Consider the following 20,464-nt stretch of genomic DNA (forward strand, 5'->3'; position numbering starts at 1 on the left):
CTCAAGCTGAGAGGGGCGAAGTATAACTCAGACATCAGAGGGACGTTTTTTACACAGAGGGTGGTGGGGGCCTGGAATGCGCTGCCAAGTAGGGTGGTGGAGGCAGGCACGCTGATATCGTTTAAACTTACCTGGATAGTCACATGAGCAGCCTGGGAATGGAGGGATACAAACGATTGGTCTAGTTGGACCAAGGAGCGGCACAGGCTTGGAGGGCCGAAGGGCCTGTTTCCTGTGCTGTACTGTTCTTTGTTCTTTGTCTGTGGAGAGAGAATAGAGCTAATGTTTCGAGTCTGGATGACTCGAGCTGTCAGACCCGCTGAGATTTTCCAGCATTTTCAGTTTTTGTTTCAGATTCTGGCATCCGCTTGCTTTTAGTTAGACGAGGTCTTGTGTTAACTCTAATCCAAAAGTTGCCATCTCTGTCAGTGTGGTAACCGGCTGCTGTATTTGTTCCACACCTCACATATTGGGGTGAATTTTCCAGTCCCACTCGCTGCGGGAATCATTGAGGGTAAGGTGGAAAATTTTGATGAACCATTTTAAGGTCCCTTCACCTCTGGCGGGAATTTCCAGTCTCGGGATGGGTGCATCTGGAAAATCCTGCTCAGTATAGCAGCACTGAAGTATGTCATATTTTACCATGTGGGAAATAAATGCGCTCATTTTATTTTCAACCTTATTTTTTAAAAATCCTGGTTCATAGTTTCATAATATAATAATTGTAAGTGGGAAAATATGAAATTGGCCATTTGGCAGGGAGAATAAAAAATAAGCATATTATCTAAATGGTGAGAGATTGCAGAACTCTGAGATGCAGAGGTCTGGGTGTCCTAATACATGAATCACAACATATCAGCTGATAGGAAAGCTAATAGAATGGTGTCATTTATTATGAGGGGAATTGAATCTGAAAGTAGGGGGGGTTATGCTTCAGTTACACAGGGCATTGGTGAGATCACATCTGGAGTACGGTGTACAATAATGGTCTCCTTATTTAAGGAAGGATGTAAATACTTCGGAAACAGTTCCCAGAAGGTTTACTAGACTAATACCTGGAATTCACAGGTTATCTTATGAGAAAAGGTTGGGCAGGGAAGGCTTGTATTCACTAGAGTTTCGAAGATCAAGAGGCAACTGGGCGGCATGGTAGCACAGTGGTTAGCACTGCTGCTTCACAGCGCCAGGGACCCGGGTTCGATTCCCGGCTTGGGTCACTGTCTGTGTGGGGTTTGCACGTCCTCCCCGTGTCTGTGTGGGTTTCCTCCAGGAGCTCTGGTTTCCTCCCACCTTCTGAAAGACGTGCTGGTTAGGTGCATTAACCCGAACAGGTGCCGGACTGTGGCAACTAGGGGAATTTCACAGTAACTTCATTGCAGTGTTAATGTAAGCCTTACTTGTGACTAATAAATAAACTTTAACTTAACTTGATTGAAACATATAAGATCCTGAGGTGCCTGTGGAGGATATTTCCTCCCTCGGGAGAATCTAGAGCCAAGGGTCACAATTTAAAAATGAGTCGTCCATTTAAGACAGAGATGGGGAGAATTATTTTCCCTCAGTTGCGAGTCTTTGGAACTGAATGGAAGAAGACATTCGGCATGCTTGGTTTCATTGGTCAGAACATTGAATACAGGAGTTGGGACATCTTGTTGAAGTTGTGCAAGACATTAGTAAGGCTACACTTGGAATATTGTGTACAATTCTGGTCACCCTATTATAGAAAGGATATTATTAAACTAGAAAGAGTGCGGAAAATATTTACGAGGATGCTACTGGGACTTGATGGTTTGAGTTATAAAGAGAGGCTGGAGAGACTGGGACTTTTTTTCCCTGGATTGTAGGAAGCTTAGGGATGATCTTATAGAGGTCTATAAAATAATAAGGGGCAGGGATAAGGTAGATAATCAACATCTTTTCCCAAAGGTAGGGGAGTCTAAAACTAGAGGGCATAAGTTTAAAGTGAGAGGGGAGAGATACAAACAGATCCAGAGGGGCAATTGTTTCACTCAGAGGGTGGTGAGTGTCTGGAACGAGCTGTCAGTGGCAGTAGTAGAGGTGGGTACAATTTTCTCTTTTAAAAAGCATTTATATAGTTACATGGGTAAGATGGGCCAAATGCGGGCAATTGGGACTAGCTTACTGGTAAAAACTGGGTGGCATGGACAAGTTGGGCCGAAGGGCCTGTTTCCATGCTGTAATCCTCCATGACTCTAACTCTCTTCCTCAAAAGGCAGTGAAAGCAGAGTCTTTGAATATTTTTAAGGCAGAGCAAGATAGATTCTTGACTAACAAGGGGTGAAAGGTTATCAGGGGTTGGCAGGAATGTGGAGTTGAGGTTACAATTAGATCAGCCATGATCTTATTAACTGGCCGAGGATGTTCGAGGGGCCGAGGCCTACTCCTGCTCCTAATTTGTATGTTTGTATGTTCACATGTGATTAGATAAAGTGACAGAAAGTGTCCAGCCATGTACAGTGAAAATACATATTCGTAACTACAATTCATAGAAAGAAATCATAGAAACCCTACAGTGCAGAAGGAGGCCATTCGGCCCATCGAGTCTGCACCGACCACAATCCCACCCAGGCCCTACCCCCACATATTTACCCGCTAATCCCTCTAACCTACACATCCCAGGACTCTAAGGGGCAATTTTTAACCTGGCCAATCAACCTAACCCGCACATCTTAGGACAATTCTTCAATTCAGTAACATTTAACCACTACAGACTGATGCATGAACTGCTACGGAAAACAAGCAAGCACAGAGTGATGTGCATGGTTATCTTTACAGTAGGACAGAAGGTCAGAATGAAAGAAAGCCAACTTCCTTATTTATCTGAATTCTGAACCAAGAATCTGTCCATTTTAAAAGCTTCAACCAGAGATGGATTCATCATGCTTAATTGCATTATATTCCATAGAACCCGTATATGCAGAAGGAGGCCATTTAGGCCAATGAGACTGCGCTAACTCTCTGACAGAGCATCTTACCCGGGCCGACCCTCCCGCCCTATCTTCGTAACCTTGCACATTTACCATGGCTAATCCACCAAACCTACACATCTTGGGAGACTAAGGGGCAATTTAGCATGGCCAATCCACCTCACCTGCACATCTATAGACTGTGGGAAGAAACCGAAACACCTGGAGAAAACCCACGCAGACATGTGGAGAACGTGCAAACGCCACACAGACACGTGGAGAACATGCAAACTCCACACAGACAGTGACCCAGGCCAGAATTGAACCGGGGTTCTTGGCGCTGTGAGGCAACAATGCTAACCACTGTGCACAGATATATCTGCATTATTATATTTGATACATACCTTAGTGTATATTTGCTTTGGTCATATAAATTATATTATTTTATAACAATACTTGTACATAAACCCATTGAACAAAAACACTGATCCAGGGCCTGGGGGCAGAGATTCTGCTAGTAAGCCAAGTGCTTACCTCATCCCAGCAATCAGAAAGATATTGAAAATGATCACGTGAACCTTTAGATCCTGTCATTTTAAACATGATGGATACAGACATGGCCCCCACTCCATGAATCCTCATTTCCCCTGGTCCCTAGCGGTAGAAACAACTGGAATAGCTAGAACTGGGGGACATCATTGCCCTTAGGCATTAGGTTTAGGGATCATGTTCTCCCGAATGCAAAACAAAGTGCTCTTTAAGAGGCTTGTTCAATAGGCAACATACTGGATTCTTGTCCAAACAAAGATCACAGAGCTGGTCAAACAGGCGGCTGACCCACCAGGCAAAAGACCGTATGCGGAAATTTGAGCTGAATAACTGCAAACCAGCATGCTGCAATGCTGCAATGACTAACATTTTAATCCTGAACCGACGGCTGCAATTTGAGAACAAATGCTTACATTTGGCATGCTTGTCACACAGCGCAGCTGCCCTCATGTCACAGAGCCGCAATGTGCCTTTGCTGCTGCTGTAGACCAACAGGTTACAGTGGTGGGGGTGGAACTCCGCAGCTGTGATCACTTCAGTTAATTCCTCCATGTCGACGGGCTTGATATCTACAATGTCTGGGTTAAAATCTTCATTAAGGAAAAGACACAAGGTATTTGTCACATTAATACTTCACAGAGGAGCAGCAAAGACAATACTTCGCATGAACAGCGATGCTGACACCCTCAATTTACTCCAGACACTGAAAGCACCCGATTGGCTGCACGGTGGCACAGTGGTTAGCACTGCTGCCTCACAGCACCAGGGACCTGGGTTCGATTCCCGGCTCGGGTCACTGTGTGTGCAGAGATTGCACATTCTCCCAGTGTCTGTGTGGGTTTCCTCCGGGTGCTCCGGTTTCCTCCCACAGTCCAAAAGACATGCTGGTTAGGTGCATTGGCCACGCTAAATTCTCCCTCAGTGTACCCGAACAGGCACCAGAGTGTGGCGACTAGGGGATTTTCACAGTAACTTCATTGCAGTGTTAATGTAAGCCGACTTGTGACTAATAAATAAACTTTAAACTTTTTTTGGACCTTCAGAAGTATTGGCTCTGAGGGAAAGGCCAGCTATTAATGCAAGGAGCATTCTTTCTCAAGAAAATTCATCCAGTGAAGTTACAAAAGTCCGTCTACTTCCCAGCTTATCTCAGAGTTTCTTTGTGCATCAACCAACTACAAAAAAAGGGCTACAAAAGCACAAAAAATTATGTTGGCTCAATTAGAATCACAATTTATGGTTTTACCATCATGTAATGTTTCCCAATGTGTCTTATGTTCATATAACATGTTCAGATTTGAGAAAAATCCAGCACCTCACCACATTTTCAGCTGTTTTTGATTGTCAAGTATTTTTTCTTCCAGTCTGGAGATGGGAAAGTTTCAGACATTTAGAATTTGCTGTCTAATAGAATCATGTGGATTGTTGGACCCTCAAGTCTGTTCAAATACAGAAACTGCAAAGTTCCACTGTGTGTGTCTCGACATCAAACACCACCACTATTACTTTCTAATTATCTCATACAATTGAAGAATGCATTCTCCACAAAAGCAATATAGTAGCTCCGAGAGGCGATGTGTGTGAAAGCATAAATGCGTTAAAATAATTCTGTATGGATAAGTTACCAAAAACAGTAAGAAAAATGAGTGAGGTGGAGCTCGGTAGACCTAGGGAGAAGGGGAGAGTGAGAAAATGTGTTAATTGAGTTAGAGAGAGTGAGAGACGGAGAGTTAATTGAGATGAAGAGGAGACAGTACTGCAGACTGTAATTGCCTTCAGAATTTACGACAGAAATATTCCATGTGTGACAAAAATCTGTGTTCCGTCCTTAATGACAAATGAAGCAAATTGAAAAAAATGAACCCGAGCTAAAATACAAAAAAAACTAGACAGTTGTTCACAATCATAATTTCTTGATTTGTTCATTTGTAATCCTACAGAAATACCAGACTTTGCTAAGTAAAATCCTACGAATAACACTCATTTGATTCTTATTTTTTATTCTTTCACAGGATGTGGGTGCCTCTGGCTAGGCCAGCATTTTTATTGATCATCTCAAATTGCCCTCAAGAAGGTGGTGGTGAGCTGCCTTCTTGAACTGCTGCAATCCATGTGGTGTAGGTCCAACAATGGGCGGCCTTCACGACACATGACAACGCAGAATCGCTGAGCAGAAACTGATAGCCAGGTTCCGCACACAAGGACGGCCTCTACCGGGATCTTGGGTTCATGTCACACTATCTGCAACCCCCACGATTTGCCTGGGTTTGCAAAATCTCACTAACTGTCATGGCTGGAGACAATACACGTCTTTAACCTGTGCTTAACCCTCTCTCCACTCACATTGTCTGTATCTTTAAGACTTCATTGCCTGTAAAGACTCGCATTCCAACCATTATCTTGTAAATTGAGTTTGTGTCTGTATATACCCTGTTTGTGAACACAAGTCCTCACTCACCTGATGAAGGAGCGAGACTCCGAAAGCTTGTGCTGCCAAATAAACCTGTTGGACTTTAACCTGGTGTTGAGAGACTTCTTACTGTGCCTACCCCAATCCAGCATCTCCACATCATGTGTAGGTCCAACCACAGTGCTTTTGGGAGAGAATTCCAGGATTTTGATCCAGTGGTATAGTTCCAAGTCAGGATGGTGGAATGGCAATATAGTTCCAAGTCAGGGTGGTGTAGGGCTTAGAGGGGCACTTGAAGGCTGTGGTGGTCCCCTGCATCTGCTGCCCTTGTCCTTCTAGGTGGAGATCACGGGCCAGGAAGGTCCTGTTGAAAGAGCCTTGGTGAGTTGCTGCAGTGCATCTTATAGATTGTACGCTCTGATGCAACTGTGCATCAATGGTGGAAGGAGTGGATGTTGAAGGTAATGGATGGAGTGCTCCTTAGTGTCAGGAGGATTAGCAGGGTAAATTTGTGGGGTTACGGGGATAGGGCCTGGGGGGGGGGGGGGATTGTTGTCAGTGCAGACTCGATGGGCTGAAAGGCCTCCTTCTGCACTGTAGGGATTCTATGATTCTAAATCGTTTGTGCTTGTTAAGTTGGAAGTTCAATGGTTAGTTTATATTGCAATATATTAATAATTCCTTTAATAAATGCGAATGTCTTTCAATTGTTCTGGTGGGTTTGAGCGTTCCTGAACAGGTATTGTTGTGGTGTATTTTTTAAAGAGGTAATAGAACTAAAAGATTCAGTGTTGGTCACTGGGTTCAGGAACCTTAATAGAAAATTTTGTAATATTAGAATGCATCCTCCGAGATGGGAAATGGTTGAGGTGTCAATCTTTGGATCGGCATGTGCAGATCTGCTCGCATCTAAGTCAAATCTCCATGTTTTATGTTGTTTCATGCTGTTACTATGCATTTTAGCATGGCCAACCAACCTAACCTGCACATCTTTGGACTGTGGGTGGAAACCGGAGCACCCAGAGACATGGGGAGATCGTGTCAACTCCACACAGACAGTGACCCGAGGCCGGAACTGAACCCAGGTCCCTGGCGTTGTGAGGCAGCGGTGCTAACCACTGTGCCACCGTACCGCCCTTGAACATTTAATAATACTGCAATTGTGAATCCACCATTGAACTTGTTCACATGTGGACAACTGTTAGCATGCTACTGGAATCAACGGACACAAAATAAACCATTGAACACTAACCAAGCCACCATATAAAGGAACAAAGTCTTTATTATGAAAACACAAATCTGGCAGCGACTTCAAAGTGTGAATCTAATCTCAGAATCAACTCTTTTTATTCATTCGTGGGACATGGGGGTCGCTGGTTGGCCAGCATTTATTGTCCATCCCTAGTTGCCCGATGGCAGTTGAGAGTCAACCACACTGCTGTGGCTCTGGAGTCACATACAGGCCAGACTGAGAAAGGACAGCAGATTTCCTTCCCTAAAGGACATGAGTGAACCAGATGGGTTTTTCCGACAATCGACAATGCTTTCATGGTCGTCGGCAGATCTTACCAGCATGCAACACCATCAGAACACTATGCCAACGTATGTCTTGTAATACGACGAGCCAAAGTAAAATTTTAAAAATAAAAGTTAAATGAATATATCCAGTCTTACTGAATGATATCTCTACTGACAATATACTGGAAGCACAAGGCTGCTAAACAATAGTTTTCAACCACTACAGGTTGCAGGCAGTTGAAGTAATTTACTGACAAATGTGGAAAAATACTGCAGTAATTGATAAAGAATTGGTTCACCTTCAAGTGACTCTCACAGAGTAGGGTAAAGTACATTTGCTTTTCCATTTGTGGTCACGTTTCTCATTGCAAGGCAGTGTACCTTAGGCACCCATAGCTTCCACAAAGCTATCCAATTAAACTGCAAGGGCACCTGATGGATTTCTGCCACTCTAATGTATTTCAGTCAATGCCAATCATCACTTCGAGTAAGGAAACATTTATGTTTTTTTTAAGGTGGAGTGGTGGCGAGAATCAAACACTAAACAGCTTTCCAAATAATCCCAACATCCCGCAATCAAATACCAGCAAAACCACAATGACCATTCCCCATCACCAATATCCCCACAGGATTCCATTAAGATATGTTCTTCAAGGAAGATAACAACTTATTTAACATTTTTGCAGTGAAATAATTGAATTTGCTGAAAGAAATTACACTGACAATCCATGTATGTTAGTTGGGCTCGCATTTGTGTGCAGTTGAAGCTACACATATTAACACAGGGGCCCTGTTCTTTGCAGACAGAAAGGACACATATACACATTGTGCCTGTTTCAGCTAAACAAAATAGGTGATGGCCAATTGCTGACTCAGGACAATGTCTTGACCAATCAGGGTCAAACAGCCTAGTTTAAATTTCAAACTATGTTTGGCATGTTACCTGTCAGTCACTTACTGTATTCTCCATGGCAAAGCCTATGCAAATCAGAGTTGACCGGCCAACCAATCAGCACTTTCCTCTCACATAGTACAAGTATCCTGATGTGTGCAAGACAACAAGTTTTGACAAACCTCTTCTTTTTTCAGCTATACTCAAGTTCAGGACTACCAAACAACTAGAATTGAAATTGTTAGAAAAAAAAACATATCATACACTGAAGTCACCTCTGTTGCCAAACTGACCGTGACACTGCTAGAACTACAAAGAATAACAGTCAATTAAGATTAATTGGAGTGACTGACTGACTATATTTTTTAATATTTACATTATAAGTATGTGTCAAAGCATCCAGAAACTCAAGGTATACAAAGTCACAAGTTTTATAAGAGCAGGGCAAAATCAAAAATTATTATCGTTCTGCAAAGCACAAAGATTAATATTTCACACAGTTACTTCATGTCTTGGGGCGGCACGGTGGCACAGTGGTTAGTACTGCTGCCTCACAGCATCAGGGACCCGAGTTCAATTCCCGCTTGGGTCACTGTCTGTGTGGAGTTTGCACATTCTCCTCGTGTCTGCGTGGGTTTCCTCTAGGTGCTCCGGTTTCCACCCACACTCCAAAGATGTGCGGGATAGGTGAATTGGCCATGCTAAATTGCCACTTAGTCAGGGAGACTCGCTAGGGTAAATGCATAGGGTTATGGGGATATGGCCTGGGTGGGACTGTGATCGGTGCAGATTCGATGGGCTGAATGGCCTCCTTCTGCACTGTAGGATTCTGTGATTCTGTGTCACTATGATAGAGCACAACAAAGTTACTGACTGATATCTATCAATCTAGTTGCGGTCTTGTGGTGCAGTGGGTAGTGTCCCTGATCTGAGCCAGAAGTTCCAGGTTTGAGTCCCACCCTAGGATTCAATGGCCACGGAAGATACATTCATAACAAGTCAACCAGATTGAATACGTCAACCTGCAACCTTCCAAACACACCAGTGGCTGGCCTTAAGAACAGCAAGCACATCAGCCACGCTTGATGTGGAGTGGCATGCCTCAAGCTATAAGCCCCTGGTGACAGATTAGTGACCTGTTCCTGGAATTACTTGCTATGGAAACAGATGAAAGTCTGCCTTAGTGCACCACTAGGTGCGGGAAGAGAATTTCAATTGGGATCATTCTAGTTGACCTGAACAGGTATGGAACCAACTAATCAATATATGTATCTAAATATAGGAAATAAATAAATAGATACATTTTGCCAAATAGAAAAATAAGGAAGTACTCGTGAGTATCAGCAGTTCAGAAGGCAACCTCTTTTTCCATATATTAATTCAATTCTCTTTATCTCTCAAACGCAGCCAAAAACCTTACAAATGGAGAGGTGTAAAACAACTGAGATTGTCACTTTCAATAAAATTTAATACCTGAGGATTAATCAGAATAGTCACATTCCCCAACTCCACAATTTAATACCTGACACCTTAAAGATGTGGAACAATGCTTAGGACCAAGTTAACCTTAGACAGAGTTAAGTAATCCCACAAACAATGGATCCAATATAAGCTTTGCAGTCCTGCCACACCCAGTTGTGAATGGTGGTGGGCAATTAAATAACTAACAGGAGGAAAAGGCTCCACAAATACACCCCATCTTCAATGAGGGGGGTTGCTGAGCAGTGCAGTGGAAAAGACAAGGCTGAAGCATTTGCAACAAACTTCAGTGAGGAGTGCCCAGTGAATGATCCATCTCGGCTTTCCCCTTGGGTCTCGAGCATCACAGTCCCGTCCCGCCCACCATGGGAGTCGTAACGGGCAGAGGGTGGACCATGCAAAGGTCTGTTGACCTCAGGTGGGATTTTCCAGTTTTGGGGCGAGCACAGCCGGAAAATCCCACCCCGAATGTTTTGGGGAAAATTCCACCCAATATGTTTGCCAATTGCATTATTTAACCCCGACTCAGCAATTAAACATCAAACTATAATTGTACTTTTATGTTGGAATATCTGATTAGGTACAATCAAATAAACCATGCCATTTACAACTTTGCGTGCCAAATGCCTCCTTCCTGCTAAGGAAGTAAGGGGTAAGTGGACTGGCATATTGACATGGTGCCCAGGAAAAGGCAAAGTCCAGGATTTTGGGTATGAAGTGAAGCTACAGCAATTAATAGCTTGCTGCCTGGCAAATCCTACAATCGGATGCATTCATTTCCAATGCAATCCACTTCCAATGCTTCAAAATAAGCATAAAAAAGACTATCTGCAGAAGAGGTTAATAAGAAGGCGGCTCAGTTTCACAGTGGTTAGCACTGCTGCCTCACAGCACCAGGGACCCAGGTTCGATTCCCAGCTTGGGTCACTGCCTGTGTGGAGTTTGTACATTCTCCCCATGTCTGCGAGGGTTTCCTCCATGTGCTCCGGTTTCTTCCCACAGGTCAAAGATGTGCGGGTTAGGTTGATTGGGCATGCTGAATTGACCCCAGTGTCAGGGGATTAGCAGGGCAAATATGTGGGGTTACAGGATTAGGACCTGGGTGGGATTGTGGTCAGTGCAGACTTAATGGGATGAATGGCCTCTGTCTGCACTGTAGGGATTTTATGATTCTGTTCTATGATTCTAAGAATGGTTCCAAGAATTAGGCAGAATGAAGATAGATTGGAGAGATGAGAACTGTTTTCTTGGAGAGGAGAAGGCGATTTGATAGAGATGTTCAAAATCATGAGGGGCTGGACAGAATAGATAGGGAGAAACTGTTTCCACTCAAAAGAATCAAGAACGAGAGGGCACAGATTTAAAGTGATTTGCAAAAGGAGCAAATGTGACGAGAGTGAGAAACCTTTTCACACAGCGAGCGGTTTGGATCTGGAATGCACTGCCTGGAAGTGTGGTGGAGGTAGGTTCAATCGAGCCATTCAAGAGGGTATTAGATGATTACTTGAATAGAATCAATGTGCAGGGGTACAAGGGAAAAGGCAGGGAATGGCATTAAGTCATTTGGAGAGCTGGTGCAGACACGATGGGCCGAACGGCATTCTTCTGTGCCGCAATACTTCTGTAATTGTGATTTTGGTTTTGCTGAAATAAATATTCCATCATTTCACAACTAACGTCAAAAGGAAATGAGCCAGGCTTTTGTGTCCCAGTCATCATTTTGTTCAACTATAATCTCCCAACACAAGATAATGAGGTTGTGTTATAAAGTGCCTTGGGTTTTCTTCCGATGTGGTGTGCAGATTTTACTGTGCAGCTTGCTGTGAAGACTAATTCTGCTTTAATAAATTATAGACAACTTGGACACAGATTCCTTACTCGCTCAGAATCCAGTCATCTGCCAAATCTCTCGAGACGCAGGCATTGTCCAGTTCCAGGAATAGGGCTTGAAATGAAAAATGAGGAATTCAGCGTTTGATTGCCAATCAGCAAGTGTCAATTAGGGAGAAAAAAAACTGCTGATACCTCAGTCCCCAGATAACGAAAGCCTGGCCTGTTCAAAATGTATAGTGCAAGGCCAAACAGTGACCGGATATCAGCTATGTTGTAACACAGGGCAGAATCGAATGTCCCTTCCCCACCCCAGAGTGTTTGGAAGTGGGACAATATTTAATACGGTGGGAATGTGCCGAGTGAGGACACTGTCCTGGGTTCTCCCGTTTCTGCCCAATTAAGTCCAGGCCCAGGAAAACTGATGGACAGCAACCACTTCAGAGCCTCATCCAGCCACCACTGGCACTCAACACCAGCAGGTGGGGGAAGCCCACCATGCAGCAAGCTTGGAAAGCAAACCCTTGTCAGGCTTGCAGGCTGCGATCCCTCGTTCAAAGGGAGTCAGTTCCTGATAGTGGGACCCGGGGTCAGAAGAGAAGGGGGGGGGTGGAGAAGAAAGATCCCGCTGAGGTGCACCTACCCTCCATTTTCTTCCTCCCCCTTCCACCCACAGCCAGCCAACCCTTCCCCATGACCCCCATCCTGCCCTCACTCATCTGGGGTCTGGATTCCTCAACAGTCTGAGGCCTTGGGTGGGTGTATTACCAGTAGCAACCACTGCTTCCGGTGGCACTGTCTGGAAAGGACCGTTCCTGATTGGCTGGTAGCTCCCCATGGGCAGGGCGGCTAGTACTTCTGCCCCCGTATCCCAAATCCTGGGGAAGACTCACCACTGTCCATTTGAGTTCCAGAATGGGACAGAGGTGACGCAGGCCTCTCACTGGTGTGAGACCCCCATAAAATCCTTCCACTGACTCACTATGGCAGTTAACAAATTAAGACAACGTTAGTGAGATATTTGGTAAGCACAGAATTTCTTAATGACTAGCCACCATTCCTCAATAAATTAGAACTGATCACATTAAATTCCGATCATACATCAATCGCACAAAAAATAATGGCAGCATTCACCACCAGCCCAGACTGGTGCTGATGCCCATAAATCACACATGGAACAAAAAACCCAAAAGGAACAGACGAGGGGCTGACTAGAAGCATGTATTTGACTGCAAGGTTTAAAAGGATTATCTTACCTAGTCTTGCCAATATTTTCCCATCTTTTGAAGGGACTGACTAATGCTGGGATATTTTGTCATCGGCCGGAGATGCCCTTGTGGTATTCGTATGTGGGTTACATACCGATACGGGATAGGTGATTATGACAGAGCCCATTCTCACTGTCAATTCTTAACTCACGTTACACTTTCCGGAAGAGACTATTACAAAGTGAGTATACGAACATAGAAATTAACAGGAAGGTCAGCCTGGGCTGGTTTTGCCCTCCTTTCAGATTTATCTAGTTATATAGTAGAATATACCCTAAATAACTGGAGAATAGCTGTGGTGACTTAGACTGGACAAACATCCGATTTGGTGGCACGAGTGAATGAAATAATGCAAATTCTCCAACCCGACCATTCTCCTCACCAGAGTCACTGACCCGGTGATGCCGTCAATGGCTAAACCAGAGTAAAATTCAAATGGGTTGATCATCAAACCCAAAGATAGTCCACCAAGCCCATGGAGGGAAATGATTCCATGTTCACAGTACAAACAACACCTCTAATTAAGTTTGTTTCTCTAAATGTATTAACATCAATGTTAATGATGTGGAGATGCCGGCGTTGGACTGGGGTGGGCACAGTAAGTAGTCTCACAACACCAGGTTAAAGTCCAACAGGTTTATTTGGTAGCACGAGCTTTCGGAGCGCTGCTCCTTCATCAGGTGAGTGCAGGATTAATGTTAAGGGCAGAGGAGGCAATGGTCTAGTGGTATTCTCACTGGATTACCAATCCAGACGCTGAGGGTAATTCTCTGGGGACCCGGGTTCAAATCTCATCACAGCAGATGTTGAAATTTGAATTCAATAAAAAATTGAAATTAAAAGTCTCATGACCACCTTGAAACCATTGTCGATTGTTGTAAAAGCCCATGTGGTTCACTAACATCCTTTAGGTAAGGAAATCTTATCCGGTCTGGCTGATGTGGGACTCCAGAGCCACAGCAATGTGATTGACTCTTAGCTGCCCTGTGACATGGCATAGCAAGCCACTCAGTTCAAGGGCAATTGGGGATGAACAATAAATGCTGGCGATACATGTTGCCACCACCGATACACAGTGATAGCAGCCTGTTCCATTTATAAGATGTAGTGTAGCAACTTTCCAAGATTCTTTCGATAGCACCTCTACCATCTAGAAGGGCAAGGACAGCAGATGCATGGGAACACTACTGCCTACAAGTTTTCTTCTAAGCCGCACATCATCCTGAGTTGGAACCACATTGTAGTTTCTTCACAGTCGCTGGGTCAAAATCCTGGAACTCCCTTCCCAACAGCAGCACTGTGAGCTACAGTGGTTCAAGGCAGCAGCTCCTCGTGACCTTCTCAAGGGCAATGAGGGATGGGGAATAAAGGCTGGCCGAGCCAGCAATGCCCGCATCCTATAAAAGACAAATAAAACCTCTGCCTCCATCTTGTCCTACATGTTATTGTCTTCTTTATTTTTTGTTTTGGTGGGTTGGTCTTGTCGTGTTCTTTCTTTATCCCCTTATGTGGCAGTTCATACCTCATTTGGACACAACCTTTGTTTCTTTACTATATCCATTTCCATTCTCTTTAACTGTTGTATCATAAGATCTTTTGGCCTCTCCTGGTCTCCACCCCATCGCAGATCTTCTTCCCGTCCCTTCCCTTCTACTGGTCTAAAAACTCTGACATTACCATCTTTCTTTAGTTCTGATGAAACACCATTGACCTGAAACATTAACCCTTGTTCCTCTCCACAAAACTGACGACTTTTTGCATCTTTGCTTTCGTTCTTATTTCAGATTTCCAGCATCCGCAGTATTTTCTTTCTGTATTAAGAGTTCTATAGAAATTCTATTTTAGTGGCATGAGTAATGCTCTATAATACCGCTTGGCATCTTTTTAAAGAACTATCATCCTCTTACCTTATGCTAATGCAAACGCTGGCTCACTTCAGCATAACAAAATTAATCTCTCAGGAACTCGGGAAGCTAGTTTGTCATTAATGGATGCTACCAAGGCCAGGTTCAACATCCGTCAGAATATGAAATGACCACTTTAGACATTCAGTGGCTGAGGATGAGTACATTGTGGAAAGAGCAACATGGTTGTCATGGCAACACAGTACCTGCCTCTGAGCTCTCTTGCCCGTAATCTGAAAGCAACACTTATCAGTGCATTGCCAATTGTGTTATTTTACCAACACTCGATTGATAATGACCCGCGTCCCACGACAATGTGCCTTTGCTGCAAGCCATTTTAGATTGAATAGTCGTAATGAGACCTCAGTCCCAAGTGCTCTTCTGGGCATCATTATGCAGGGATGACACTGTCGCATTATTATAGTTTCCAATCTGAAAAGTACCAGCACTGAATAAAGGCGTCTCCAGTTAGATTTTCAAGTTGATATGATCCAAGGTGACTCTATCTCATCGAATCACTACAGTGCAGGAGGAGGCCATTCAGCTCATCGAGTCTGCACCGACTCTCCGACAGAGCATCTTGCCTAGGCCCACTCTCCCAGCCCCATTCTCTGTAATCCCACGTATTCACCCCAGGTATTTACCCTAGCTAGTCTCCCTGACTAAGGGGCAATTTAGCATGGCCAATCCACCTAAATTGCACATCTTTGGAGTGTGGGAGGAAAGCGGAGCACCCAGAGGAAACCCACGCAGACTTGCTGAGACTGTACAAACTCCACAAATGACAGTCATCCAAGGCTGGAATTGAACCCGGATCCCTGGCGCTGAGAGGCAGCAGCGCTCACCAAGGTGCCACCCGCTTGTGAAACTAATGTGGAGGATTTTGTCATGCCACCTTTGTGGAATCAGTACAGGTGACAGTCAGTCAATGGTAAGTTGTTTTTGAGAAATTACCTGAAAGTAAATTATTGTCTCTTCCTGTTTTTCTACCATAGGTAAAGAATTTCATTAATAAGTAGTAGCTCCCTGGCCCCCTCAGCAGTCTGAGTTAGCGTCGGACACTTCAGGCAGCTCAGGTGTGCTTACCTGGTTACCTACACAAGAAACAAAGGTAAAGCCGTCATAATCTCAGATGACCAAAGGCTGCTCTTCCCTTTGCGGGAGAGAGCTGACTGGTGATGATTTTAACCTGAGGATCACCACACCTCAGTTGAGGGGCGAGGTTGAGAAGGCAGGGCCTTCATGAATAACCTCAGCCGATATGGGAATTGAACCCACGCTGTTGGCGTTACTCTGCATCACGAATCAGCTGTCCAGCCAACAGAGCTAACACATCCCTGCTAGATAGATCAAAAACTAGTTTAAAATCTGGGTAACTGACTCACCAATCACCCCCTGGCCATCAGACTACCTTGCTAAATACCTGACAACAACTCCCCCCCACCCCACCGATCATCTGACTACCCCCGATCTAACACAACCACCTCCCCACCAAATTGGATTACCTAACTAACCTTTCCTACCTATTCACTCACCCATTCAATAACATTCAGGCTAGACTTTTAATCTCATCACATGGTAACTAGTGCTGTGAAAAAGGCGGGGTTGGGTGGGGGGGGTGGTGCTGTGTCCTACCTTCACCAGACATTACTCCACTCTCAGGGTTTCCTGAGAGACAATGTGCTTCAGTTAAAGCTAGCATTGGAAGACCCCAGTAGAAATGCTCGGTGGCGTCAGGTTAAGAGAATTTGAGTGCAGCAGCAATACAATTAGCATTGCTGTTGCAAAAGGAGAAAATGCTGAAAAACTCAGCAGGTCTGACAGCATCTGTGGAGAGAGAATAGAGCCAATGTTTCAAGTCTGGATGACCCTTTGTCAGAATTTCCATTTTTCTCTTTCACCCTGTCCACCTTCATTGCTTCCCATTTCCCTCCAGGTGTTTGACAAGGTGTTCACCAAAACTCGCTTTCACAGTCAGGTTGCCTTCCTCAAGCTCTGATGACGGGTGATCTTTGCATTGCCGTTGTTCTGAAGGTCCAGGCCATTAATAATAACAGCAGACAAAAACAAATAGAACAAATGTAAAATCAACTTTCTCCAGAAAGATTAACTGTTTTCCCATCTAATGTCTTCATAGATTAGAATCATAGAATGGTTATAGCACAGACTGAGGCCGTTTGCCTGTTGTGTCCGTGTTGTCTCTCTGCAGGGGCAACTTAGCCTGTCCAACTCCTCTGCCCTTTCCCCTCAACCCAGCAACTTCCTGCTGTCTTCAGCTTTTCATCCCATTCTCTTTCAACAGCCATGATCGAACCTGACTCCACCACATTCTTAGGCCCTGCATTCCAGATCATAACCACTCGCTACATAAAAATGTTTCTCCTCACGTTGCCGTTGGCTCTTTTGCCATTCAGGTTATATCCTCTGGTGCTCAACCCTTCTGCCAACATGAACAATTTTTCTCTGTCTGCTCCATCTCAATCTCATGATTTTGCACTCTCCAATCTTCTCTCCAAATGCACAATTAGCAATGTGACCATTTTATTACAATGATTAAGAACTGCATCTCCTGTTTCAAGGAAAAGTTCTGAGCAGATATTTGATACAGGATTAAAATGTTTGTTTGTATAAATGGTTAAATACAAAAGATCCTGAATATATATTTACTTTCAGATAAATTCTCAGTCTAACACAAATAACTTTTAAAGTGTACAATAGTATAGCCTGAAAAAATGCCTTCCTCTCCTGAAACCACTTCTGGTGCACAGATTAATGGATGGTGGAAGCAGTTTGAAAGACTCTGGTCGAATCAACAAGCAAAAATCTACAGCAACATCATCACTACTAGGTTTCTTTGAGTTAACCCTCTGGAGCCTCAGTCAACACGGTGCACTTGGCTAGTTCCATTTACGTGCAATTGGAAAACAAAACATAAACATCAGCCAAGACTGAGATTCAAACTCAGGTTTCCTCAAGGAATGGAAAAGGAAGAGGGTGTGTAACAGGTGCCCATTCTGTCACAACCTGCTTCACATTTACTGCTAAAAGTGAAATTTACCCTCTCCATATTGCTGATGTCCCTTAAATTTTTAAAGGCTACTATCATCCCATATCAATACTTTTGAATCATAGAATCCCTACAGTGCAGAAGGAGGCCATTTGGCCCATCGAGTCTGCACGGACCCAGGCCCTATCCCCATAACCCCACACATTTACCCTGCTATGGTCAACAATAGGGTCAATTTAGCCATGACCAATCAACCTAACCCGCGCATCTTTGGACTGTGGGAGGAAACCAGAGCACCCCGAGGAAACCCACGTAGACAAGGGGAGAATGCAAACTCTGCACAGTCACCCAAGGCTGGAATTGAACCTGGATCCCTGGTGCTGTGAGGCAGCAGTGCTAACCACTGTGCTGCCCCTAATGTTGCTTACATTATCGTTAGCTGGTTGTGCTTCCACAATGCTACAGCTTGCAGAAACTTCCGCAGAGATTCATTTTGCTGACATTTATTTTCAATATTGAATGTTTAGCTTTGAATCAAGCGCAACAGCTAGAATCGAAAAGCAAAAGTTATTCAAGTTCAAATCTGGAGCAACAAAAATGACAATACTGCAAAATGGAAATGGCAGATTGAGCTCCTGTTGTCCACTGCTTGTTATCCATTTACTACAATCCTGCAGCTCAGAGTCACCTTCATCTCAGCCCCTACGTCATTTTGGCCATACTTAACACCAATCGTTTCAGGTCTGCTGATGTAAAACACTACTTTGAAATTATGTTTAAAGGCTACTATCATCCCTCATCAATACTTTTGAATCATAGAATCCCTACAGTGCAGAAGGAGGCCATTTGGTCCATCGAGTCTGCATGGACCCAAGCCCAATCCTTTAACCCCACATATTTACCCTGCTATGGTCAACAATAGGTCAATTTAGCATGACCAATCAACCTTTCCTGTCTTGCCCGCCATGGGAATCGTAGTAGGCAAGGGGCAGATCATGCAAAGTTCCGTTGACCTCAGGAGGGATTTTCCAGCTTTGGGGCGAGTGTGGCTGGAAAATCCCATCCTATATCTGCCAGGAGCTTGAGAACTTAGTGTACACTTGAACCTCAGGGATGATTAATAATCATTTCTGTAGTGGCTACCGTCAGTGACCTTAAGAGTATTATTTTTTCACCTCTATGACTTGAATTCATAAATCAAACTGGCATGAGAAGCCTATTTACTGGATCTGCGAGTATAATGAAATGTATCTGACCAATCTCAGTCTAGTTTCTGGTGGTTCCTATTACCCGTGAGTCCCACGTGGAAAACTGTCTTTGTTATTTGTACGTGGAAGATGTGGAAATCGAGACCACAGCACCAGGGATGCCCTTCTGAAATGAGGCAAAGATTCTGACAAAATTCTTTCATGGGAAATGGGTGTCCCTGGCCAGGATTTACTGCCCCTCAAGAAGGTTTGGTCACTACTTGTGCTGCATTTGATTTGAGCGCACTTGTTGCCAACACAGCGTCCTTCACCTTGACCATCATGAATATTTACTTTCTAAAAAACTTCAACAAACTATGGACAATTTTTCATGAGGGGGTGGTGGCAATTTTCCCGTTTTAAAATATTTAATAATTACTTCAGTGAAACAAATATCACAGCTGGAGTTTTGTTGGTAGTTATGGGGAGAAGTGTCATGTCAGTCTTTCTACGTAACATCTGGGCATGTGAAGGAGAGAGAGGTGGAAGACTAAATGATGTTACTTCTCAAATGCTTTAAGCAGCATGTTGTGAGGTTCACTTTACATACACTCAGCAACCGCAACACCACATCATGAAGCATGCAGATAACCTGCAGATAAATGTGATCATTCATCAAAACATTCATGATTCTATTGTATCCTACGGATGTTCCGGCATAAGCATTTTTTTTGCGTACTGGGGCAAGAAGAGTGAGGGATGGAGAGAATTTTCAAATTAAGATGCTTCCTAGCCAGATTTGAAGAGTGACTCCACTGAAATTAACGATGGTATTTTTGGAATGAAAAACTGAAAGCCCCAAGTGACATGAAATATAAATGTCAAAGCCATAAAAATGAAACAAAAAGATAATAATTTCCTGCAACAAAACTAGTAGCAAAAACATCCTTTGCTTTCATTTACCAAACTATAATATTGTGCGTGAAAAATTTACAAGAGACAATTTGCACAGTTGGTGTAGGATGTGAAACCAACGTTCATATTGGGGGGTTTCAATGAATCCATCTGTACAAGATCCATATTTTGTCTATGGACAGCAAAAGAAATGATCAGGAAGTGTAATTTCATCGACACACAAATATTCTTTGAAACCACACACATGCATATTAGTCAAAGGATACTGAAACTCCTGTCCGTTATTCCTAAATGCCAAAGGTTAATCCTGAGGTCATCGGCTGACATGTAGGTCTCACAGTCACTGTTGACAGAAATTGAGTTGATGTGATAGGTGTGAGCGTTAGCAAAGATCTTCCGTGGAGTTACCTCCACCATCAAATCCATGGGTTTCAGCACTGGCACCTGCAGAGAAAGAGATTAAGATTATCGTACAGCTGTTTTAATGAATACATGATCAACTGGCAACCATCCTTACTAAAGGGGTCATACCCAGATTCTTTTGAGTTTTTAAAATTTTATTTATTAGTGTCACAAGT

The 20,464-nt window shown here is 43.8% G+C and overlaps 1 protein-coding gene across 7 annotated transcripts in view; it reads right to left on the minus strand.

Annotated features, from left to right (window-relative positions):
• The window catches only part of LOC144492104 (serine/threonine-protein phosphatase 2A 55 kDa regulatory subunit B gamma isoform), a 348,625-nt gene that overhangs the window by 58,228 nt on the left and 269,933 nt on the right, over window positions 1-20,464 (minus strand). For all 7 annotated transcript variants that reach the window (XM_078210211.1, XM_078210209.1, XM_078210213.1 and 4 more), the window contains 2 exons: window positions 20,153-20,330; window positions 3,890-4,054 (listed from right to left, as the gene is read on the minus strand). In XM_078210211.1, the coding sequence (XP_078066337.1) occupies window positions 3,890-4,054; window positions 20,153-20,330 (343 nt within the window). The remainder of the gene's footprint in view (window positions 1-3,889; window positions 4,055-20,152; window positions 20,331-20,464) is intronic.

This window comes from Mustelus asterias, chromosome 1 (genome assembly GCF_964213995.1).
Source record: "Mustelus asterias chromosome 1, sMusAst1.hap1.1, whole genome shotgun sequence".
NCBI lineage: Eukaryota > Metazoa > Chordata > Chondrichthyes > Carcharhiniformes > Triakidae > Mustelus > Mustelus asterias.